Below are 27625 nucleotides of genomic sequence, written 5' to 3' on the forward strand. Positions count from 1 at the left end.
TGGGCGTTGAGGAAGAAAGGAGTGAATGAGAGACTTGTTAAAGGTGTGATGCAGCTGTGTGAAGGGGCGAAGACAAGGGTGAGGGTTGGAAGGGGGATGTCGGACGCTTTTAGTGTTAAGGTAGGAGTGCATCAAAGATCAGTGTTATTACAGTTTCTGTTTGCAATTGTGATGGATGTTGTGTGTGGAAACATAATGCAGGGGTTATTATTTGAGATTTTGTATGCAGATAATGTAGTCTTGATGGCTGATAGCATGGAAGAATTGCAGTTAAAATTTGACAGATAGAAAAGTGTTATTGAAAAGAAAGGGTTAAAAATTAATATTGGTAAGACGAAGGTAATGGTAAGTGGGGAAGGTGGGGAGCGAGTGATAAGTAAAATAGACCCCTGTGGGGTATGTGACAGGAGAGTGAAGGCTAACTCGGTATTGTGTATAGGATGTCAGAAGTGGGTGCATAAGAAATGTAGTGGTGTGAGGGGGGCACTGGAAAAGGTGGAAGGCACGTTCAAATGTAAAAAATGTGTTCATGGTGTGATTAATAGAACGGACGCAAAGACGGGGTTGAGTGGTGGTATTGAAAGAGAGGAATGCTTTGTTTATTTAGGGGTTAAGCTGAACGCGGATGGAGGATGTTTTAGCACTGTTACGGCTAGAGTTTGTGTGGGATGGATGAAATTTAGGGAACTGAGTGGGGTATTGTGTGGAAAGAAATGGTCAGTGAAGCTGAAAGGGATGGTATATAAAGCATATGTGAGAGCAGCGATGGTATATGGTGGGGAAACTTGGGTGTTGGGGAGAGAGGAGGAAAGTGTACTGCAGAGGGCAGAAAGAGCTATGTTGAGGATGATGTGTGGTGTTAAAGTGAAGGATAGGAGAAGTACAGAGCTGATGTCAATGATGTGACTGAATGACATTGTGACATTGATAAGGAGATCGAGATTGCGGTGGTATGGACATGTGTTGAGAAGGGATGAAAGGGTCGGGATTAGACGAGCGTTGGAGGCCGCGATTGAAATGATAATGATAATGATAACGATAATGATAATAACAATAATAACAATAACAATAATAATAATAATAATAATAATAATAATGATAATAAAAATAATAATAATAATAATAATTAATAATATTAATAACAATAATAATAATAGAAACGATATTCTAATTAATTTCGCGCTTCAAATTTGTGACATTGCTGGTTGCCATCTTGACAACGGCCACGTAGCATGAACAATCGTATAATTTCAAATATTTTGTTTACTAATTTCAATGAACCTTTGCGTTTTTATTTCGTTACTTTTATTTTATTTTAATATATTAAAAAATACAACTAATTAACTATTAATAGAATTTATTTAAAATATATTGCACTGATGATGACTTTACGTCGAAATAGATCTATATGCATAATTTTAATAATATAAAAAATAAACGATTATAAAAATGGGATCTTGCTTGATTAATTTTAACAATTAAAATCATAAACGATTATAAAATGGATTTCAACATTTTGAATAGACTTAATTGTAAAGAACTAGTTCAAAATATTAGAAAATCAACCATAAAACTTGTTAATGCTGAATCGTCGGTGGATTTTTTGAACAACTGTATAGAACAATATATATATATATATATATATATATATATATATATATATATATATATATACTCACCTAATACTGAAAAACAACTGTAGTCCTAGAGATAACTCTGTGCTAAGGCGTAATCACGTAATATATGAATTTAATTGCCCCTTTGACGGCTGTGCACGTCAACATGACTCATATATCGGAATTACTACTACCTCATTGACTAGAAGGCTTACGATGCATAAACAGAGTGGTGCTATCAAATCTCATTTGGACTCAACACACTCAATCACTATTAGCCGTGAAATCCTCGACAGTAACACCAAAATAATATACCAGAACAGCAACTACACGCATCTTAAAATTGCAGAAGCAGTCCTAATTGACATCAATATATAATTCTATAATTCTTAACCAACAACAAAAACAAATAAAGTCCTATAATTGACTCATATATCGGAATTACTACTACCTCATTGACTAGAAGGCTTACGATGCATAAACAGAGTGGTGCTATCAAATCTCATTTGGACTCAACACACTCAATCACTATTAGCCGTGAAATCCTCGACAGTAACACCAAAGTAATATACCAGAACAGCAACTACACGCATCTTAAAATTGCAGAAGCAGTCCTAATTGACATCAATAAACCAAAAATAAATATACAACAAAAAATGACAACCTCACTTACAACCCGGCGCTTAACCAACAACAAAAACAAATATGATGCTATCGATGAAGAAAAGGAGACCAAAAAAGATGACCAGCCAATAAAGAAACCTGACACCTAATTTCCATCTAAATTCACTTTGACAAAGTCAATCTCCATCTAAATTCATTTTGACAATGTCAATATTTCCCTATATAAACAGCAGAAAGCAATGATGATGATTCATTCGGAATCGAAATATGGCCTTATTTGCAGCATGAATTCGGAAAATAAGTTTATTTTGAATTTTAATAAACTAAACGTTCACCAAAAAACTTTAGTGAGAAAAATTGAAAAAACGAACTACAAACATATTAACGCCAAACATTCGGTAGAATTTATAAAATATTGTAAAAATTATGGTCTATTACCAACATATATATATATATATATATATATATATATATATATATATATATATATATATATATATATATATATATATATAGACTGTCATAAATACAATTATTAAAAATATTATTGCATTTTCAGCTTTGATCAGTTTTTGGTTAAATTTTTCAATATTTCGTATCATAATTTTATCATTGCTCTTCATTGTTATTTATATAGAAAACAAACTTTTTAGCTGCTCTTTTATTCATTTTTAATTTATACAAATTTTTTTCGGTAACCCTTTACCATTTTTAATGTAGAATGTTTTGAAATATATCTGTGCGTTCCTAATTTATTGGCTCCTTTGCGTTGATCCATTATTTCTCTTTAATAATAGTTTTTTTTGTTGGTAGCAAAGTTACTGCATTTTGTTGGATATTTATTACATGGGTCAATTTGTTTATGTAAAGTGATTAATTATGTTAGTATTATACAGGTACAGGCATATGAATCTTCTCTATGTTTAGTTTTTTTTGTGGTGGTGGGCATAGAGAATAAACATTTTAATTAACTTATTTTGTTTTTACATTAATAATAATATCAATAATAATAACAGGTTGGCCAGCCCAAACACAACAAAAATAATTCGAAGTTTTTGGATCAAGAACTCAGTGAATCCAAACAAATCAAAACACGAGAACATCAAAAATGACTGCTTGAACAGCTTGTGGTTTATTGGATCCACCAAGCTGTTGATCGACCAGTATTGTATGATTGTATGGAATCATGCTGTTACTGGTACCAACAAATTAGTGTACCCAGCAATTTGAAAAAAATTTGTTTGCAACAGATAAATGAAAAACGCATATGTGTTCTAACAGTTTTGGTTTTGTTGAATTGATTGTCTTCTTATGGTGGAAAAGATCGATATTTTATGTATAATCTAACAACTATCAAATTTTTGAATATAACCTTTTTTATAGTTTAAATAACAAAAATAAATAAAACTTTAAATTTATGAAACAATGTATATTATCAAAGTAGTAAATGCTGCCAAATGAAATTCTATTCAAGACTTGCACTTGAGTATTAGTATTACCAATGAAAACACAGTATTTATAGTGTATGCAGTGTTAATTTCGGTCGACTAAGTGAAAAACATGCCGTGGATCTAGTAATTTATTTTGTATGCAGCGGTAAGTAAAAAATGTACCATGGACCTGGACCTAATAATTGTTTATCGTTTATGCAGCAGTATTTATTGCCAACAAAGTAAAATAGATATGCTGCAGTATTTATCGTGGACGTAATTTTTTTAAATAATATGGCAGAATTTACTTAGACTCGTGCATAAAAAATTTTAATTCCCAGAATAAAAATTCATTGCTGAAAATTTGTTGTAAAAAAGTCAAACTTTCATTTTTTTGGAATAATAAACACATATATTCTATATATAGATAGTTGATTTATTGTAATATTAGAAAGAGAAAGTTTTTCACTGTTTATTAATTTATTTTAGTTTAATTATTATATGATAAAATATAATATTAGGTAATCATGAAGAATACGCTGTTAAGCTCCATCCCCTCTTTTTTATTGTCACTTATTACATGCATAGAAAATAAATAGACAATGATGACAAGATGTAAAGCTTTAAAAGTGATATTAGATTTTAAAATTTATATCATGATTTAAATTACAATTTTGTAAAATAGCTTTTTATTAATCTTTTCTTTATATTTAAATGATTTTACGACGCAATTTACGATGCAATTGAAAGTTTCCATAATCTAAAAACGAATAACAGCACACAGATTTATTCTCTTAACCAAATGAGTTAAATTATTTAAAAAAACTTTTAAAATGTTATAAAATAAAACTTTGTTTCGGTTGTATAAGGAATAACAATGGCTCTTTGTTATTATTTTATATTTAATTTTAAGCAATTTGTAGCATTACGATCGTCCCTTGGGTGGCTCTGAAATGAGCCTTTTGTTGGGACATTTCTCAAACTGGATAAAATGTTCTCATAAGAGTGAGCGCCCTTTCAAACTCATCTTCTTTTCTGGCAATGCTCCTATGCCACATAAATTCATTTAAATAGGAGGACAAATGGTTATCATATGTTCCTCTCATTCTTTTGAACTTGTCTTTGGCACCCCTCCAAAGATTTTCCACGTTATTTGTGTGTACAGTGTACACCGCTAGAAGCCATAAACGTCCTTGAATAGTTGACGGTGTCATGTTGGTAGCCAATATTATCAGTAGCATTGTAAGCTCTCCATTCATCAGAACATATTTCAGATTTGATTTATGAAATTTAATTATAATTTACCAGGCAAAATATTACGTTCAACTATGAGGAGCAACGTTTCATCTCTCAACCTCAACTAGGAGTCGTTGGTGTCCTGGTCAATTCCACTAAAGGCCAATTTTTGGCGAACAGGTCTTGCAGCACCATTTCAAGTTCTTTTTGAACTGCTGACCACACTCTCGTCAGTCTGGGCTATGTGACCAGTATCCCTGATTTACATAGATTGAGCAGCCATCTATGAAGAGCACAGCTCTCGCAAAAAATTGAACCAATCAACTATAGAGTGTGGCTAAATCTGCAAAAGGGTTGATAAAGTTGTTTGTTGTACGTCGTTCAACCACCAATAGAACTCACATTATTGAACCTAGCCATGATTTATATTTTTTTTAATCAATATCAATTTATATTAAAATACATTTACCATGACACATATTTCAATTGGAAGTTAAGATTCTGAAAAAACTCCCATGCCGGATTGACAATGTTGTCCTAAAATTGTTGTTGAAACAATGCCAAACCTTTTTAGTGTAACACATACATTTTACATCCTTCAAGTTTTTTGGGCAACATCTCCATACCATGTCCACATTTATTACGAACCCAAAATTGTGCCAACAATCCGTGTTCCTGATACCAACTAATGCAGTCGTCCTCCTTATTTACCACTAATGCATTTAACTGCATTGATGAGATACCACTGACACTGGGATAAATAGCGGCCATCGTTAATTTTTTTATTAAATATTTTTATGAAAACAAGAGAAATTGGCAAAAGATATTGAGTCATGTCTCAATTAATGCTTTTAAAAATTGATGATATATATTGAAAAATAAAAATTTAATATTTTTAAATATTTTGCTTTTTTAATTTAAAATTTATTTGAATAAAGAAACTGCAACACATTTTTTGTTTACTTTTCTGTTTTGTCTATCAGAATAGAATATCAATGTCAAAACAAAAAGTGGGTGGAGTTAGCTAGCATATTCTTCATCATGATTACTATAATATTGAATATAATATATTCACAGTTTACACATATAATATTTTATAACAAACAATTTTAAAAACATTTAATTAATTAATTAAATAAAAGTTATTTTAAATTTTTGTTACCTTCTGATGAGAACAAGCTCCAGAACTTTGCGAATAATAACCCCATACGGTCACAGACTATTAAGTATTATTGTAAATAAAATTATTGACTAAAAAAATATATATGTGATTTAAAACACCTATTAAATATTAAAATCAATAATGAATGCAAGGACAACCAGATATACAATATTACATACCAACAACCACTATTATGTATAAAACAACAAATATGAGATGCGTGAAGTTAGATTCACAAGTTAACTATGTCGATTACATAAGGGCCGTAAGGTTAGCCAAGGATTTCACATCCAAGGATTTCAATACAAGCGTTATTTGAAACACTGACCCACCTACATATGAAAAAAATATTGACAATTATACGCAAAATATTGAACTTTTTCATACCCCCTAGACCAGATGTCGATTATAATTTTTTTTAAATGCCCACTTCTCAGAACCTTCCTTTACAGACTTTAATCAAAATGTTGGGTTTCATCGACAATTCCAGATTGCTGGAGGAGAGGTTTAACGATTTTGATTTACAAAAACGATAAATCTATCGGGCGTGCGGGCCGCACGCAGACCATGAACTTGTTAGACTGCTATAAGGCGTGCGTACGAAAGAATATGTTCAAAAAATTTTTTTATGCCGAACATTATTTTAAAAAGTATTTGTAAAAATTTCCGTTACTTACAATTGAAACTAAATTAAAAAAAAAATTAAAAAAAAAAATTTTTTTTAGATAAATTTTTATTTGCACGTCGTAATACTATTATTTATTATCTTTGGCAAGAGTTCATTTTCCTTTTTCCTTCAGTTGTGAGCGGCGAGGCTTTTGGAAATTCGCTTGATTTTTGTTTTGTTTGATCTGATTTAATTAAATAAAATTAAATTTGTTATTTTATCATTCTAATTTGAGAAAATGAGCTCCGAGTCATTAAAGTTAGGAGAGAGATGGATTTGTGAATGTTGAAAAAGCCGTTGATGTGGTAAAAAGTTTTTTTAAAAAAACCACCATCCAATAAATGAAGCGTGACACCAAAGAAATAGTTAAAAATGTTAACAAAAAATTATTCTGGAAAGCGCAAAAATTGTTCATTTTGACCCAGATATACAATACCATTGAATTATATATAAGAATGGCTTTATAGTGTTGACCTTCATCTCAAGGTCAGGAAACTTGGAAGCAAACTTTTTTAGCACCAAATTGTCAATGAGTTTTTCAGTTTTCCAATCTATATTTAGCTTCTTCCCTGTTAATGTGCCACCGGCGGCATTCTAGTAAACGTTTTTTTGCTGCTAAAATAATTCTACGGCAGTTTTAATCGATTTTTAACTTAATAATTTAACTGAATTATGTAAAATTTTTGGAATCATTTATTATTTGATCCATTTTGGTTTTATAAAGTTTATTTGTTTAAAAGTTTTAAAAATGTTACATTGTGCCAGGAGACACTAGACTAGGCCCAGAAAAGAGGCTTTGCTTTTTCGTATTTTTATTTAAAATTTTTGACTTTTTATTTTTTTAACTATCGTTAATTAATGTTCAAATATTTTTTATGATGTTTTTATATTATGGGTTTATTATTATTATTAGGATGCCTTTATAAAATGGCTTTTTGTCATAAGAAATACAAAATACAAAGAGTTTCTTTATTTTAATTTATTGGGTATATATATATATTATATATATTATATATATATATATATATGTATGATGAAAAATTTTAAATGCAGCTATTTACTTTCAAATTTAAATTATATTTAGACGTTTTGCTCAATGGATGCACATCTCATCAAGCAACAGCAAAGGCAATCAAAGTATTACAAGTCCAGAATCACAATGCTACAGGCAACAATAAGAAAACTTATGAATGAATGTAATAATTTAAAAAATGAATTAGCTACATACAAAGGTTTTATGTTATGTAACCATAGCAAAATGAATTGGAATTTTGATTAATTTTTTGTTTTTTTTTTGCTTCTAGATAAAAAACTCATACCATTTAAAAAGAGTTAACAAAGTATATAATGATAGTTACAAGACCTTTTATATGCAGCTGCATTTTCATGGTCCTCGTGCACACCAATTTTTAAGAAAAAGTGGACTAACACTGCCACACTTGAGAACATTGAACAAGTAAAATTTTGTTAATAATGATATTCTGTAAAAGTGTAAACTAGTATTGTTATATAAAGAAATATGTTCTGCAAATGAAATATTGCAAATGCTCTTTAATCCTTGATTCGATATCAATAAAGCCTCAAATTACGTATTGTTATAACCGTGCTACCGAACGCACTAGATTCTAGCGTATTCTGGAATGTTCTAGTGACTGGAGCATTCTTGAGTATGCTAGAATCGGACCATCTGGAAGAATCTAGAAACGACGCTTGCGGAGAGTATATAAGCGCACGTCGCAGGAAGATTAGTGATATTCGTGATTAGTAAAATCCGTGATTAGTGAAATTCGTGATTTTGTGAATTATTTAAAGCGATATTTGATTTGTTTGTTGACGTTGTCATAGCGATAGATTTTGAACAATTTAAAAGTTAATTGTTGCGTTAGTTTGAATTTGCAGGAAATAAACGATTAGTTGATTTCTTCTGTAAATAAAGTTTAATAACTAATAACTGTTTGGAGTATTTATTCAATCGAAGATTTGAACCCGTCGCATCGTAAATCGGTTACGACAGCGAGTATTAAAACAGTATAATAAGAAAATTGGTAGGTTTTTTAAAATATATTTTGTTTGTAAAATTGTGAGTTTAAAATATAGCATATTTTGGTAGCATATACTAGTTTATTCCTTGTCTATTTTATTTATTTCTTGATTTTTTTCCCATTTCACCATAAACATTTGTTTTCAATTTTTTTAATTTTATTGATGTTAAATGTTAAGCATAAATTATCAAACGCATTGTTTATTTGTGAAGATGACTTTATTGGATATGTTAACTATGGAAATGGGAATGAAGACATAGTTGCTTCAGAGATGTTGGTTTTTTATTTTGTTAGTCTGAGAGAAGCTTGGAGGCATTCAATAGCTTATTTTTATACAAATAAGTTATCATCTCACAAGTTGAAAGATTTTATAGAGAAAGCCATTGATAAGTTACATAATGCTGGAGTTAGGGTAAACAACATTTGTTTTTCTTAAAGATATGTTAAAATTTTTATACATTATATTTATTTTTTAGGGTTGTTTCACTGGTAATGGATGGGTTGACCACTAACGTTTCGGCATGTGGATTGGTTGGATGCTCTTTCACATTTCTAAACATGCAAACAAGTTTCTTGTCCCCAACAACCGGCCAGAAAATATATATCATATTTGATGCATGCCACATGCTGAAATTAATGAGGAATATGTTTCATTCTTATATGATATTTTATAATAATAATCCAATCAAATGGAATCATATCGTAAACTTAGTTAATTATCAGCAACAAATCAAAATGAAACTAAAAAATAAATTAACCAAAAATCGTGTAAATTTTGAAAAGCATAAGGTGAAAGTTAAATATGCATCTTGAGTCTTTAGTTGCTCTGCGGCTAAACCGTTGGAACTCTTAAACGGATTTTATGTTTTTTCTGAAACAATAGCTTTTGTGAAAAACATCAATGATCTTTTCCATATATTGAACAGCAAACTGATACTAGATAGAGAATGGAAGCAATCCATTACAAAGAGCAACCTGACAGCCACTATAGATAAACTTTATGAAATGAAAGCCTACTTACTAAGTTTGAAAAATTTAGATGGTGTTGGATATACAAAACTCAACAACACACGTTTAGACGACATTTTCCCCAAGATCGGGGGTTGCCGTTTGGCTACCTATGATGAAACCGAAATACCCCTCGACGCCATCCACATCTGTCACTCGCCTCAGTATCACGCAACCCCGCTTTCACCCTGTCCTTCTCCACCTGCTTTCTCCATCCCCATCGCGGACGACCACTCTTGCATCGTGTGAAGATGCAACTGCCGAATTATTAGCGTATGGATCATATTTCGATTTTTCTCGTCTTCAGCGCTTATAAAGGAATACTTCAAGATTTTACAAATTTTGTGTGTGCAAAGTTCTTTTATTCTGCCTTGTCTTGTACAAAGTGCTTTTATTCTGAAAAACTTTCATTTTATTAGACTCTTCTGACGGCTGCTCTTTTTCAACTTTGTTTACATTCTCCAGACTAAAACTTATTTTTAAAGGTTCTTTTTCTTGAGACTGGTTGGCACACATTGGTTGGACTTCACAAGTATCAATGATGTGTTCAACTGTTGGTATAATTTCAACATGTTTTTCATTTTCTGGCTCTATCATCTGGAGCACTGGTGGTTCATTAATGTGAATATTTTGCACTAAACCATGTAAATCGTTTGTCAAAACAATTTCATTGGTTTTTGAGTCAATCACTTTGGGGTTGGAGTCGTCAAAATTCATTGATACGTTTGTGCTGATATTTGTGGTGTAAATTTCTAGATGCTTTTCCGCAGCTAAATTTCCCAGTTGTTGCAGGTCAAATTTCTTTTGAGCAGCAATTACCTGTGAGATTGACGACTGCAATATCTGTAGAAATTGATCAGGTTTAGCTTGTTTAAATGTTGATGATAACTGCTTTTAGAGTGTCGTAATCTGTTCCTCTTTGCACTTTTAGTGACGAATTTGAGACTACATTCAAAGGCAGGGAAATTATTACGTGATAGAATCTTGATTTTTACATATCACGTTTTGCAATTGAAATTGCACTTCGGCATTCTCGAACCGATCTGTTGACGCCATTTTCTTGAAAAGAGGTAATATGGCGATCGGGTCATCATATCGTTGGAACGTTTTGTTGATTGAATTGATGATTTTGTTTTTCTCTAATCACGTGGATCTTCGTATTTCTTTTCACGTCGGATTTTTTGTTCAAATCACGTCTGGTTTCACCAATTGTTGAGGAATGTTCGATTTACTATTGTTTCGTCTTTGTTGTCGAATAAGAAATTGGACAATTCAATACGAGTAGAAATAATTTTGTTTTATTAACCAAACAAACGTAACAATCTCGTACTAACGTAAAAAGAGAAGAGAAAAAGTAAGCAAAGTAGTAGTAGTAATAATAATGAATTAAATTCAAACATAGATATTAAGATTAAAAATAAAACTAATTAATAATTAAAAATGTTAAATGTTTATAATAACTATATTTATTTAATCCCCTACAATACTATATTATCGAATCGAAATGGCATGACTTCGTCCTACAAAACTGATGAAAAGATCAAGAAGATGATATTAAACCATAATAATAATATTAAACCAACTAACCCAAACAATAGAATAAAATTAAGGATCTTTTACAAAAACTACAAAACACCTAACTTTTACGGCGGATTCAGAAGAAAGTCAGCGTCATTTGAGAAGTTTGTGTGATTTTAATTTGCTAAGTTTGTGAAAGTAAAAAAATCCGATAAATCTCACGTTAGGTCGAGTTGCTTAACATTTATACATTTTTTTCATGTCATTTTAGTACATCAGCACAGCAGAGTGTTGAAGATAATTACGCTCAGCCAGCCAAGAAAGCACGCTTTAAACCTTTTGCTGACCTGCGGGATGGTTGTAGCTCATCAACTACTAAAATTTCAACTGCAGAACCCTTAGGTTATGAAGAATTGGCTAGATAAAAAGCCGTGAATGTCCCTGTCGACTACACCTCTTTGCTAGCCTACTGGTAAGACAATAGCAAAGGCTTTACACTTCTCTCAAAGGTTGCTAGACAAGTATTATGCCTCTCTGCTAACACAATCTAAAAGAAATTTCAATTCAGTTGGGGTTGTCGAGCTTCCATAACAGATATTGATAAAGTCTAGTCTTCACTCATTTTGGAACAGTGGCTATGAACTAATGAAAAAAAGTTAAGTAAAATATTAGTAACATTTGAATTTTAATTAATTTTCATGTTATTTTATGACACTCGCAGAGTGATTACTTTACCAGTGTATTTTATTTCAAATATAAGCTTCTAATTTTGAGGTCTGCATTTTAAATATTATTTGTAAAAGTTTGACTGTTGGTTAAAGTACGACTAGTGGAAATGGTGGGTTGGGTTTGAGAATTTGCATTTTCAGGCGGGTTGGGTTGGAATGAGTTGAGTGAGTGATAGGTTGGGTCAGTAAAAATGGACCCATGTCCACCTCTGTAACATCCAACAAGGAATCACGACAACTCTTCCAACTTGAAGAATGAACAACAATAACGTTAATAGGATCCACCAGCAATCTAACAACGATGATAATAACGATAATGACAATAACAACAACACCATCAATAACAACAATAATAGTATTAATAATGATGATGATGATGATAACAATGATGGGAACACCTTTTTATTTTAATCGTAAAAGCATACACGAAATGAAAGAAAATAATTGTCAATGATAATCAATATATATATATATATATATATATATATATATATATATTTATATATTTATATATTGACAATTATTACAATTGATGTTTCTTTCATTTCATGTATGCTTTTACAGTGAAAATAAAAAGGTGTTCCCATCATTGTCATCATTATATATATAGTAAAATGTCATGAAATAATCTCAGAAACTGGTCACCTTATAAAAAGAATGTTTACCACAAGAGCGGATTAGTCCTAAATGGTTCATTTAATTTGCATTTCTATCAAAGTAAATACTATATAATGACAAAATTGCTGCATAAATAAGGTTGTTGATAAAACCATCAGTCCATATTAAATTAATGAGAGACAAATCAAAAGTATTAAAACAACCTAAAGGGAATATTTTAAATGTATTAATTGTAATGTTAGAGTGTTTATAACTATCGGTCAAATTATTTTGCAAATTATGGAAGTACTTCGCCATTTTATAGTCCTTTGATTTCAGAAAGTTTGTTTCATGGCAAACCGTGAGCTCCAGGATTCCAATGTTGCTATCGCAAAGTAGTGCGATGTCGGGACATAGCGTCTTGAAGAGGCAAGATAGTGGCTGATATTTATATTGATCCGCGTCTGCATATATGGAGACATCAGGGCCTGTGCATGATTTCAACCTGTCTAATATTATTGAAAGAGTTTTGTTGTGACGTATTGTAAATCGCTTCAGCACCGACCGACGCCGGGCCACAATTCGATAAAACGTGTTTGTTTGTTTGGCAAGCACTGCATAGAGAACATTGTGCAGTGAATGATTTTCCTCATTTTTCAAGGTTGGCGTTTGTCATAAATTGTTGTATAAAACTTTTCCTGACAAATTTAAACAAAACATCCGGAAGGCATGTTACATTCCTCGACCAACGATCTATGTGAACAGCTGGGATGTGTGATTGAATTGGTTTTAATATTGTTCCTTGACATTGAAGAGATGTCAAATGATTCAAAGCTGCGGTTTGTTGTTGTTCTTTTATTGTTTTAAGCGTCGGTTTGATGTCGTTGGCGCCAGGAAGCATATTATTGATTTTAATGAAGTCGCTGAACGATTCGCTCTACAGACATTTTAGCTCCTCATTTCCATTGGCTTTTAAATAGTTGCGAGGTTTGATCCTCGAGAATGTGGCGTAACGTTTCAGAGATCTAACGTTTAACCCACCCAGTTTGAAAGGAAGTGTTAAGCTCTCTGACAGACAACTACTGATTAGCAATGAGAGCCACATTCTCACTGCCTCTACCACCAATGGGTCAAGACAGCTGCCAATCTAAGTCAACGAGACATTGTATGTCCTAAGCTCAAAAGCCGGCTGTGATGGTATGTATCGTCTTAAAATTTAGAGCTTTCACTGGGCTGACGTATCTAATTCACCGATCAACGACAACAAGTTTTTCAATTTACCGAATAGCATTTTCTTGGCTTCCGTGCCTTTTCCTTCAAAGTCATAGATTTTGCCCAGCTATATAAAGCTATATAAAGCTATATAAATTCTTCGACTTGAGGAATAGTTCCATCGTCCTTTTTTTTTCTCATGCCGAATATCTAATTATTTATTTAATCTCATTTGCATGCCAGTTTTGTTACACCAAGACTGGCTGATGTCGATTAACTTTTGAGAATTTTCCGTGCAATTAGCAATAATCGCCGTATCATCGGCAAACTGCAACCCTGCTCTCGTTTTCAAGTTGGCTGTAGGTCCCGAAATGTAGTCACATTGTTGATATTCTGGGTCGGAAGTTGCCGGATCGCCTTTTTTGCGAATAAGCAATGTGAAACCTTTCTTCCCGCACGATGGGATTCTAGAGGACAACCAACATTGCGTAAACAATTTGTGGAAAAAAGTGCGCATTATTGGACATATTTTAAAATTGAGATCTGGTCTAACGGAGTATTGTAGATATTTTGTGGTAGGTGGGAGGATTGACGTTGCATGGCGTTGAAGGCAATGAGGGGGTAAAGCGGCTGGTTTGTCTGGACTTAAAAGTTATTTCATCAAAGCATCTGGTGGGGCAGGCTTCCGAGCCCTCTTACACATTTGTAGGGAGATGTGGAGTAAATCAATACTACCAGTGGAATGGAACAGTAGCACAACGATATATAAAGAAAAAGGAGACCCACTGAAATGATCCTCATATCGGGGTATACACCTTCTAGAACGCCTCTTAAAAGTTATTAAAAAGTCATTGAAAAAAGACTGTTGTCGTATGTTTCAATACATGGTTACCAGTACGGCTTCATGACAGGGAGCTCCACAGTTTTTATTTCGTTATTTTTATTTTATTTTAATATATTAAAAAATACAACTAATTAACTATTAATAGAATTTATTTAAAATATATATTGCACTGATGATGACTTTACGTCGAAATAGATCTATATGCATAATTTTAATAATAATATAAAAAAAAAAATAAATAAACGATTATAAAAATGGGATCTTGCTTGATTAATTTTAACAATTAAAATCATAAACGATTATAAAATGGATTTCAACATTTTGAATAGACTTAATTGTAAAGAAATAGTTCAAAATATTAGAAAATCAACCATAAAACTTGTTAATGCTGAATCGTCGGTGGATTTTTTGAACAACTATATATTTATATATATATATCAAAAATTCAACACTACTTTCAACATTGTTCAACTTTTTTATATATCTTTTTAATTTATTAATTTCAGAGAAACTAGACATTTTATTGTTTTTTAAAAAATTTTTATTAAATAAATTTGCAAATAGCTATTTCGAGTTATAAATAACTCATCTTCAGTGCATTATATATAAGGTATGTAAGATATTTGATATAAAGGAACAAGTAATTATTAATTTATATAAATTATTTAATTAAAACAGAAAACCAATAAAATAAATTTAATAACTATAAACAATATAAAACGCGATTTTTAAAAATTTTAACGGCAAGATTGTTTATATTATGGTTGTTAAGGTAAATATCATATTATCAATATAAATAAGAATTTGAAAAAGTTAAGTAGAAAAAAATAGTTATTTATTTATTTGTTTATTTATTTATTTTTTAATTGTGATATATAACGTTGAATATGCATTATTAAAAAAAAGTTGCTCACATCAACATCATTATTTTAACGTCCGTGCTTACGCGCTTGCATGGGTATGACGGTTTCCAAGGATGCCACTCCTTCATACATCGCGGTCTTGTGCATCTTCCCTTCTTAACTTCATCTTTCTCATGTCATTTGCTACACACTCCTTTCAAGTTTTTTCTCTCCTTCCTCTACCCTTCTCCCCGTCAACTATCACATGTCTACGTGCTGACATCCAGTCATCCTCCTTCTCTCCGTTCCACATGCCTAAACCATCTCAATCTACCCTGTCTCACCCTATCACACACATTTACTATATTTAACCTTAGTCGGAGCTCTTCACTCGTTTTCCTGTCTCTTAGTGTTATGCCACACATCCACCTAATCATAATTTTTTTGCCCTTTCCATACGCTCCCATGTCTCACTACCATACATCAAAATATACATATCTCCTGGAAAATATTTGTATAAATGCGAACCAATGAAAAAATAAGAAAAGGCAAGAAGTAAAATATATATATAATACTCCCATATCACCTTGATTGTATATAAATATTAGACTACGAAATGACGCCTCTGGTATAAAAATATTTGATCATCTGGGTACAACCGCAACATATCAATTTGAACAACGAATATGGTATAGGTAGAAATACCGAAAAAAGTTTTTCTGTTCTTTCATGCATAAGATAAACAAAAATTTTGGTTTTAAACTAAAGAAACTTGAAAATGATTTACGATCAACCGTTAGAAAAATCAAGAAGTTATAATCATAATGGAAGTTAACTAACGCCGAATATGCTGTGATTTTCCTCAATAATATATATATATATATATATATATATATATATATTTATTTATATTTATATATATTATTGATGTAAACGTATATGTGTAGTTATTTACATAACGAATGTAAACAAAGAAGACGGCTATGTTAATAATCGGTGTTCTTGAAAATTTCTGGGATTTAATGACAGTTTGTTAAAATTTAAGGAAAACGTGTTTAACTTTTACAACAGTTTCATTTTTAATTTTAATGTGAATTTAAATAATTAACTAATTTAACTAAAATTAAATTGTATTATATCGGTTTTACTTAACTTTGTTTAATAACTAATTTAATATTTTATTTAATAAAGAAAAATAAATAGTACAAATTACAAATTGATTAGATTTTCGTTTTTTTAATTATGCGTCTAGTTTTAAATTTAGTGTTAGTTGTGTCATATTTTGCAGTCCTAATGAAATCTAGTTAGTGATTTAAAAAAAATAAAACTTAATTATTATTTATATTAAAAAAATTAAATTGAAATTTTTAAACATTAAGTAGTTTTTGACTGTTTTTGATGTAAATATTTCGATTAATTATTACTATTATAATTATATTAATTAATAATAATTTAAAAAAAAAATTTGTTATTTTCTCTACAATTTCATTTTTTGATTATTAATGTTTAATTATTATTATGTAGATCATTGATGATGTAGGATAGGTATTGTAACAGTAGAGTAACAGTAAATAGGATGAAAAAGGATAATAAATGATAATTATTTATATTATTAAATCTTTTGTGTGTGTTTATTATTATTCAAAGATGAAAAATAAAATGATCTAAAAAAATAATTTTTTTTAAATTCATACAATATACATAGTAATTAATATTTATATTTAATTTTTATTTATTCACCATATTAAAAAACATTGTAGAGCTAGTATGTATTAATGACTCATTTATGTGTGACAATTCATGTAAACCCAATTTTTGGCTATGTGATGGAGTGAAGGACTGTGCAGATGGACGAGATGAGTCTGACTGCAGTTAGTGTTTTTTGTTTTTTTAGTATAAATTAAAATTAACTAAATTTTTCTTATACAAAATTTTCTTTAACAATTTTTTTCAATTTCACAAGATCCTCCTCAGTGCAATGAACATGAATTTTCTTGTAATACGGGCAAAAAAACTTGCCTTCGAAACATTCTTATGTGTAATGGACAGATAGACTGTCCTGATGGGTCTGATGAAGATTATTGTGGTATGTGGTTTTTAAAATTGTATCCTAATTAAAATAAAAATGCAGAAAATTGGATTTTGTTTTAGAGTTTTGCTGTTCAGAAAATTAATTTTAATTATATTTTTATGTTTATGCCTAATTTGATCTATTATATTATTTTAATTCAAAATGTGGTAAAAATTAATCCAAACTCATTTCATTTTATTTTATTACTGTTTTTGTATTATTGTTTATTTTTTTATATAATTGGAATGTGTTAAATTTCTTTAAAAAAAAAAAGCTCTTATGCAATAGCATGTTATAGTTTGGTGTTGTTATCAGTCATTCAAATATTGTTAAAATAATTAATTGGGTTCATCGGTTTTTAATTAGGTTGGATATATTTAATGAAACTTCAAAATTAGCAATTTATTTCCTTATAAAATTTTGATTTTTTTAATTTATCTATCTCCAGAAAAGACCAGCACCAATGAATGTTATGGCGACAACAACGGCAAAAGTGATGGTAACATATTCAAATGTGCCAGCAACAGCAAGAAATGCATACCAATAAAGTGGAGATGCGACCATCATAATGATTGCAGTGATGGCTCCGATGAGTTGAATTGCTGTGCGTCTTCAATTTGTTATTTTGTTTGTTATTTATTTTCATTTAATAATTTATTATTTTTTGTTTTTTGATTATTGCTCAGTATATGTTGCATAACCTTGGAAGATGTTTGGGTCAAAAAATTTTTATATCTGGAATTGCCCAACTCCTAATGACAACTAGCAGTGGGTCTAGCCTTTTTGCTGGAAGCACACAAGGCAGCGCAGTTACTGAGCACCAGGTGCCTGGCACTCGCCCAAGTGGTCGCCCAAAGAAGTCCTGGACACAGACCATACAGGAGGACTTAAAGGCACTAGGTCTCAAAAAGACAGACGCAATGGAGAGATCAGCTTGGAGACAGAAGCTGATGAATAAAATAAAAAAGTCCGACCCATAACAGATGGAGTCTATAAACGAGGATTGATTGATTGTTGTTGCATAACCTTGTTTTCAGACGATTTTTTTTTGTCTGTATATTTATAGAGATTGTTTGTTCCATGAATGTTTTGTTTGTTTTTTACGTTCCATGTATATTTTATTTTGTTTTTATGTTTTTTTAAATGTTTTTTTTTGTATTATTCTGCTTGTCTTGTTTTGTTTATTCTGGTTTGTTTGAGTGGCTTGTTGTCGCATTTGCTGGTATAAAAATATTTGAGTACATTGTACAAATTAGATAAAATATTTCTGCAGGCCATTATAATTTTTCAATTAGAAAATTTTTTGGCTATAAAATTTTTTTTATACCGATATCCGATTGATTGATTGATTGATTGATTAATTGATTGATTGATCGATCAATCGATCGATATCGATTGATTGATTGATTGATTGATTTATCAATTCATTTATTCTTTCTTTCTTTCTTTCGTCCTGGGCATGACATAAAACTGCATCCACGCTGCCTTGTGTGCTTTTGAGCAAAAGGCTAGGCCCACCACTTATCTGGTGGTTGTCGTCAGGATGGGTGTCCGGATGTAAAAAGTTTTCCCAAAATTTATTCCATGCCATCACAAAAAACAACAGCCCTTAGTCTCCAGCAGGCCCTAAGTGGTCAAGGGGTGCTAAGAATCCCTGGGAAGTATGCAATAGCGGAGGGATGTTGCAGAAAAATTCAGAATGGCCTCTCTATGGTACTTAGACTTGGAACGCTCAATGTTGGATCACTGACTGGCATGGAAATTGCAGAAATGCTCGAGCGGAGAAGGATTGACATATCAATACAGACAAAGTAAAATATAAACTATTCTGGAATGGTCAAAAGACGGCCAAAAATAGCCACTACCAAAATCTGAAACAATCCTTATTGGAGGCGATCTCAATGGCCACGTTGGAGAGAAAACAGATGGTTTAGACAACGTGCATGGCGGTTTTGGCTATGGAGAACGGAATGAAGATGGCAACCGCATGCTTGAGTTTGCTGAAAGTCACGGGTTTTGTTTACTGAACACATATTTTAGAAAAAGGTTGGAACATTTCATAACATACAAAAGTGGACCATCAGCCACGCAAATTGATTTCTTCGCTGTCAAGCAACAGCACCGAAAGCTATTCAAAAATGTGAAAGTTATACCTGGCGAATTATGTGTCGCCCAGCATAGACTCCTTGTGGCAGACCTGGTTGTCAAACTGTCAAAACATAAGTCTAAACAAATGTTTCGGAAAATCAAAACGTGGTAGCTGAAAAGCAATATTCATCGAGAAAAATTTCAACAGATCGTCGCCTCACAGTTAGATCACCAATCGCAATCCAGTACAGATGGGAGTACATATAAAACCGTTTTGATAAACGCTGCAACTACAGTTTGTGGGAAAACTGGTACAAAGCACCAGCATGAACGGGACGCGTGGTGGTGGAATGACAGGGTACAAAATGCAATAGCTGAAAAGAAAGCTGCATACAAGCAATGGCATAAATCAAAGTCTGTAAATGACCATTAAATTTTCCGTGAGAAGAACAACTATGCAAGACGTCAAGTCGCAATGGCTCGGACAGATCAGTGCAGAGAGTGGCTCACTAAAAGCAATGGTGAACAAATGAAATCTTTCTGTCGTATAGCAAAACAAGCAAAGTGTACGAAAAAAGACTTAGTAGGTGCCTCATGTGTCAAAAACGACAAAAATGAGATGGTTCTTGAACAAGATGAGATCAACCTACAGTGTAAATAATATTTCAACCGTCTGTTAAATGAAACAAATCACATCAATGTCAACTTTGACGCTCCACCCATCGAAGGTCCGATTCCAGACATCACTGTAGAGGAGCTTACAGAATCTCTGAAAGCTATGAAGGATGGAAAGGCAGCAGGGCCCTCTGGACTCACAAATGACATTATCAAAGCATCTGGTACAGCAGGTATCCAAACGTTACTACAACTTTGCTGTGAAGTATGGAGAAATTGCTCAATGCCTACTGAATGGAGCTATAGCATTACAGTTCCGCTATACAAAGGCAAAGATGATCCATTAAACTGTTCATCATATCGGGGTATACATCTGTTGGAACACTCCCTGAAAATTTTCGAGAAAATCATTGAGAGAAGATTAACGTCATGCATCACAATCGGAAATTATCAATTTGGTTTCCTAGTGGGGAAATCAACAATTGATGCAATTCACATCCTTCGGCAACTGCAAGAGAAGTACCTCGCAAAGCATCAACAACTATCACACATTTTGTAGACCTTGAAAAAGCATTTGATCGAGTTTCCCGTGAAGCAATCAGGTGGAGTCTACGTCGACAACTCATTCAAAAATATCTTGTTCGACTTGTGATGGAATGTATACGAATACTAAGACTCTCGTCAGCACAACGATTGGAAACATAGATGCATTTGACATCGGCGTTGGAGTTCACCAAGGCTCTATTCTCAGTCCACTGTTATTTATAACTGTGATGGAAGAAATCACAAAACCGATACGCACTGGTGACATTTGGAATCTAGTATATGCTGATGATATCGTTTTAACAGCCACGTCTGAGCAGAATGCAGCACAGATGTTTGAAGATTGGAACACCAGCCTCGCCGATCATGGATTCAAAGTCAACCTCAGCGAAACCAAAGCAATGAACACTAGTGAACCCATCCAATCCACAGCTACTAAACGATGGCCCTGTTCAGTTTGTAAAGCTGGTGTAGGTAACAATTCAATCAAGTGTCAGCAGTGTAACCAGTGGTGTTACAAACCTTGTTCAAAAATAATTGGTAATTTATCTTAAGTGTCCTGCTTGCATCAATCTACAACAACAAATTCGAAATAGCAATGTTTTTGAAGCCATTAAGGTAGAGAAAGTCACATCGTTTCAATATCTAGGAGATGTTCTGGATGGCACTGGAACAGCTGAAGCTGTCGTTCGAGCACGCATACGTGCAGCCTGGAATAAATGGCATCTCATTGTCTCTATATTGATGCGGCGTGACATCCCACTACCACTACGATCAAGACTTTATAAACCTGTGATACGTCCGTTCTTGTTATATGTTGCAGAAACATGGCCAATGAAAACCAAACTGAAACAACAACTTCACCGAACCGATATGAAAATGCTTTGATGGATGCAACGAATTAGTCTGATGGACCACATCAAATCTACCGAAATCATGCGTCGTGCTGGTTTAGATGATAAAAAGGACGAATGCCGGCAATACCGTCTGCGGTGGTTTGGTCATGTCAAACGAAGTGGAAACAGTGCCATAAGTTCTCTTGCAGATGTTGATGTACTTGGTACACGTCCCAAAGGCCCTTCAAAGAAGTCCTGGTCGCAAACAATCGAGCAAGACATGAAAGCTCTAAATTTAAATGAAATGGATACAACTGATCGCCTAATTTGGCGCAAAAAGTTGATGGCAAAGAAAACAACGTCCTACCTCGGGAGAACTGGGTCTCTGAACACTAAACGATGATTGATTGATTCTTTCTTTCTTTCTTTAATTCATTGTTTGTTTGATTGATTGATTGATTGCTTATTTGAATGGATTGATTAATTAATAAAGTTTTTTATTGACAGCTTACACTGGTAAGTGTGAAGGAAAGAACATGTGGACATGTGCTGATGGCAAGTGCATCATCAAATCGAAACGATGCGATGGACGGATGGATTGTTTTGACAAATCAGACGAATTAAACTGCCCGGCACCATTGTCATCGCTACCATCGTCACCGTCGTCCTCCTCACACCAACGTTGTTTCGGAGATGAGGGTACATCATTTGTTTGTACTCTGAGTGGGGAGTGTCTCAGGAAGGAATGGGTTTGTGATGGGGCCGCTGATTGTTTGGATGCCTCAGATGAAGATAACTGTTCGTTTCTTCCTCTCGTTTATTTATATTTTATTATTTTTATTGTATTATTTTTATTATACCGGTTTGACTACAATTTATATATTTTAATTTTAAAGATTGTCATATATCTTTAATGATTCTATTATAATTTTGACCGTTTCATTTGATTAACTTGTTGATTTATTTCCGATGGTTCATATTTTTTTCCCAGTGCAAAGCTGTTAATTTCCATTGCACTGATTCAACCCTGTTTGGGATGAAAATTCAACGTTTTAGTGATTGTTTATTTATTAAATCTCATTAAATTAAAAAAATATTATATATATATATATATATATATATATATATATCTTTTTTTTAAAACCTTCTCTTGTACACTCACAACACACACGCACATATTAACACGCACGCACTAATCCGCGCACATCACACATAGCATGTGATTGGTGGTAAATCTCTCTATGCATTTGAAACCGATCACTGCAGCAGTTAAAACAGGCTCCTTAACCATTACACCATGTCGCTACACAATGTTATGCTGCGATTACATACTTGTAATTTTTTTACATTGTAATTAGGTAAATTTCTAACATTTTGTATTTTAATCATTCATTTTGTTAATTTTCCTTTATGTTAATTGTTCTTTATGTTAATCGTTTATTATGTTAATCATTCATTATCTTAATCATTCATTATCTTAATCATTCATTATCTTAATCATTCATTATCTTAATCATTCATTATCTTAATCATTCATTATCTTAATCGAACTCTAAGCCAATTGCCGTCTTCATCATCATCGCCATCATCATTTTCCATTGTATTAATCAATATTAATCATTCATTATGTTAATTGTTCACCACTAATTTTAGGCCCCACGGTTTCCTGCAACGGCACATTGATGGGGGTTTTGCAGCACTTGTGTGCCAATAAACTTCACTGCATCGACCCAAGACAGGTGTGTGATGGTATTAAACAGTGTAGGGATGGCTCGGATGAAAGGGACTGCAAACAAGGTTCAGTGGGCATTTGTTTTAAATTTTATTTCAAATAAATATTCAATAATAATTATTGTATATAATTATTCGATGATAATTATTTTGTATAAATGTTTTATGAAAGATTTGTATTTTCATTAAAAATTATTAGGTATTCAACTTTTATTTGATTCGGTTTGGCATTTTTGTTTATACACTTATCCATCATGATTGCTGTGTTTTTAAATATCAAGTGCATGTATTTGCTTATCATCTGATTTGCAATTAAATTTTGATTGTGTGATGTTTACTTTCATTCTTGTTTAATGTTGAATTTAATTTTTAATAAAAGATAAAAAATAAAATAAAATTTTATAAATAAAAATATAAACAAATATAAAAATAAAGAATACCTATTCTTACAAATCTCCCCAAAAAATATATGATATGCATGCATCTACAAAAAAACTTTTTTATTTATTAAATGTCAAATGACTTAATTTATTTATTTACTCAACAACAGAATGTTCAATTGACGAATTCTCGTGTTCTAGTTTAGCCAAGTTGAAAAGTTTGAAAGCCAAAATTCATGAAAGTAATGATAATATTAAGGATAATATTCCTAAAAAAGATGATGGTTCTGATAAAGATGTGAGTGGGAATGATGAAAGGACGGAGTTGATAAGGAAAGATAGTTGCCTCCCTCTTTCAAAGATGTGTGATGCTGTCAAGGATTGTGCTAATGGTGAGGATGAAGATGAGGCAATTTGCTCCAGCGATCAAAGTATTCTTTTCATTTTATTTATAATCTCTTTTTGATAGATTTTTTTAAAACTAGCTTTCAAGGTTTCTTCAATAATTGTCATTTCATTCGATCCTCGTTTATAGTCTCTATCAGTCATGGGTTGGACTTCTTTTATTCCAGCCATCAGCTTCTGTTTCCAAATTAATCGATCCATTGCACTTCATTCATTCGCCTCATTTATTCATTCGTTTCATTCATTCATTCGTTTCATTCCTTTTTATTCACTCATTCGTTTCATTTATTCATTCATTCGGTTCATTTATTCATTCGTTTCATTCATTTTTTTGAACAGGCGATTAATAATTAATAAGCGAAATTTTTATTGAATAAATTAAATTTTTACAAAATTTGATTGTTAATCCATTCAAACTTGTCAGTCAACTGTAAAAATTTCAAAAGTTCAGTAAAAAACATTTCCATTGAAGTGCCTTATTGTTATTGAAGTACTTCATTGTAAAATATATTTTAGTCTGTGTGATCAAACTGTTTGTTTCCACATTCAATTATAATGGAAAATAATACATGAACCACCATGTGATCAGGTGAAGTGTGTGTGCAAAGAAATGGTGGATGTTCCGATGAATGCCAATCCAACAAATTCTTCCATAGATGTCTATGCCCTTCTGGATATAAACTTTCCGACGATTTCAAAACTTGCCAAGGTTTTTTTTTAGTTTATGTTTTTTATAGATTTTTGTATCTGATGTTTTCAATTCTAGATGGGGTTTCATTCAACTTTTTATATAAAATCTTGTAATAAGGTTGAAGTTGAATGATCGGAAGATAATACTCTAAATATATTTTTATTCATTGCTAACGCCATCACTGTTGTTTTTATATCTATTGTATGATTAGTTAATCATTTGGGCGGCGAGATGGAGTAATGGTTAAGATGCACAATTGCTGTGGTACCGAGTTTGATTGCAAAGGGATCCCCATCTATGAAATTCAATGTGTGTGATGAATTCATTCATTCACATTGCATGATAGCATGCAATTATTTTCAATTGATATTTGCTTAATTAATAACGTCTAATAATTTTCTTACCACACAGATACACACACTCACACACACACACACACAGATATTGATGAATGTGCCTCGTCTTCCAGTAACACCTGTGCGCACCTATGTGCCAACACACCTGGATCTTACACCTGCTCTTGCCATCCTGGTTACATCTTGGATAACGTGGATAATGCTACGTGCATTCAGATTGGTTGGTTACAGGGAATTCTATCTTAAAAATTAAAATTTTTTATGATTTTAGAATTTAAATGTTGAATAATAATAGTTATGAATAATGATGGAAAATAATATTAGGTTTATTTAATATTACTACTTTTTAAACAACATGGCGTTTCAACATTTTTTTTTGTTGGCAGGTGTAGAGGCGGTGATGTTGTTTTCAACTCAAGATGATATCAGAAGATTTTCATTGCATTCAGGTAACGCATTGATTCTTGTGTGTGTGCATGCTTGTTTGTGGGTGTGTGTGTGTGTGTGTGTGCTTGTGTGTTTATGTGCGCGTCTGTAAATGTTTGTTTCATTCACAGAAAGTTGCTCAGAATAAATTAATTTACTAAAACTAACCTTTAAGTAATTTTCGAACATCCTCATTTGAAACAGGAAAGTATGAACCTATTGTAATGGATGCCATTAACAATCTGGCCTTTGATTTCAATATACACGACAAGACCTTGTACTTTGTAAATCCTTCATTGGCTGGCAGGAAAGATGAACTGACCAGGTATGGACTAGTCTTTGTAACAGCTTTTTATGTGTGGTCATCATTTTTTTATGACCATCTTCATTTCCGTCGTCATTGTCTTAGTCGTCGTTATCATTATTATCTTCATAATTATTGTCATATGATGCCCATATGCATGGTTAGTCACTATATACAACATATGAACTTGTTTTTCATAATTATATTTGACTTATTATTTGTATTTTGCTGGTTTTTTTTTATGAAAAAAAATTAGGAAAATTAAATTTTTATTTATCTAAATTTCTCATTACTTTTTTTTATATTCAGACTGGTTTTTGACCAAAATTGGAATGATCTTACCTTACCAGCATTATCATCATCTCCACTCATTTCACCACCACCACCTTTATATTTATCCATATCACCATGGTCATCACCATCATCGCCGTCACCATCGTCATCATCATCGTCGCCGTCTTCATCATCATCGCCATCATCATTTCCCATTGAAGCCGTAGCTATAGATTGGATACACAACAATTTGTATTGGACTGAGTCAGGTAGGAAGACCACTGCTTTTATTTTAGTGACACATATAACACAATAAATAAATAAATTGGATTAAGTAAATGAGATAAAATAACAATATTACTAACGTATAACATAATAATAAGTAAAATAAAAATAAAATAAAACATAACTTCGTGATTGCCAAATTCATATTTCATTTTCAAACGTTTCTGATTTACATATTTTCAGAATTGAACGCAGTATCACTGTTGTTGTTTTCATTTTATCCTTACGTTTTTGCTGCTGTTGGTGTTATTAATATTATTATTATTATTATTATTATTGTTGTTGTTGCTGTTGTTGTTGTTAATATTATAATAATATTAAATAACTTTAATTTCAATAATTAATTCAGTTTTATTAGTAAATGCAACCAAATGCCCATATGGTTTTAAAAACTTCGTTAAACGCAGTAGCCATTCATGGCGTTGTACAAAATCAACTCTAAGCAGCAACAATAACAATAGTATACGTATACAAAGTGACAATATTGTAATATCTCCAAACTTACTTGTTGATAATTTAAATAATAATACTGCTGTTAATATGGATAATAATCTAATAACCTGTTGTTGTGGTGATCAGTACAAAGATAGAAAGGACCTGAAAATGCACCAACGTTCGTGCAAAACATTCAAAAATGTAAAAAATTTGACAAATTCTCCAAACGGCCCTAATGAGGATTCCAACATGCTGACGCCAGCAAACATCACCACCACAGAATTACCACAACTATCACCAGCGAGCTACTCCATCGACGTCGTCATCAACGAATGTCGCCACTGCAGAGATACCCCAACCATCATCTCCGCCTCATCAACAGGCATCTCCATCATCGTCGTCGTCAACAGATACCGTCATGAAAGACTCTCCACTGCCAGGGATAAAGTTACCTAAATCAACAATTCAATGGTCTGAGGCCAATGCATACTTCCATTCTCAAAGATCAGCTCTAGCAAACATCGCCGACATTGATAACTTTACTACCAGTTTTCAGACATTAATATACAACTACTTTTTATCAACTTACGTCACAATTAAATAACAAACAAATTCAACAACAACATTTGAAAAACCAATCAACAAACTAAAGAAAGAATT

At 32.1% G+C, this 27625-nt stretch overlaps 3 protein-coding genes across 3 annotated transcripts in view; 1 reads left to right on the top strand and 2 right to left on the bottom strand.

Moving 5' to 3' along the window:
* HELRODRAFT_83215 (hypothetical protein) overlaps positions 1-6114 on the bottom strand; it is a gene marked incomplete at both ends in the record, with an annotated part of 41228 nt that extends 35114 nt beyond the window's left edge. The window contains one exon of the mRNA XM_009023459.1: positions 6069-6114. Coding sequence (XP_009021707.1) covers positions 6069-6114 — 46 coding nt within the window. The remainder of the gene's footprint in view (positions 1-6068) is intronic.
* A 733-nt stretch (positions 6115-6847) lies between these two features.
* HELRODRAFT_176138 (hypothetical protein) lies at positions 6848-9403 on the bottom strand (the record flags this gene model as incomplete). The annotated part of the gene is made up of 4 exons (XM_009023460.1): positions 6848-6919; positions 7210-7329; positions 8338-8422; positions 9291-9403. 4 exons carry the CDS (start codon positions 9401-9403, stop codon positions 6848-6850), a joined length of 390 nt encoding a protein of 129 aa, XP_009021708.1.
* A 7137-nt stretch (positions 9404-16540) lies between these two features.
* HELRODRAFT_192637 (hypothetical protein) lies at positions 16541-27569 on the top strand (the record flags this gene model as incomplete). Its single annotated transcript, XM_009023461.1, has 15 exons — positions 16541-16829; positions 17287-17397; positions 17490-17612; positions 18046-18201; positions 19204-19334; positions 19456-19762; positions 22187-22477; positions 23333-23476; positions 23961-24221; positions 24785-24904; positions 25328-25462; positions 25629-25691; positions 25873-25993; positions 26282-26285; positions 27267-27569. The coding sequence occupies exons 1-15, from the start codon at positions 16769-16771 to the stop codon at positions 27567-27569; spliced, it is 2331 nt and encodes a 776-aa protein (XP_009021709.1). The 5' UTR covers positions 16541-16768.
* Positions 27570-27625: the final 56 nt, after the last annotated feature.

The sequence above is a fragment of the Helobdella robusta genome (genome assembly GCF_000326865.2).
Source record: "Helobdella robusta unplaced genomic scaffold HELROscaffold_36, whole genome shotgun sequence".
NCBI classification, from domain to species: Eukaryota; Metazoa; Annelida; class Clitellata; order Rhynchobdellida; family Glossiphoniidae; genus Helobdella; species Helobdella robusta.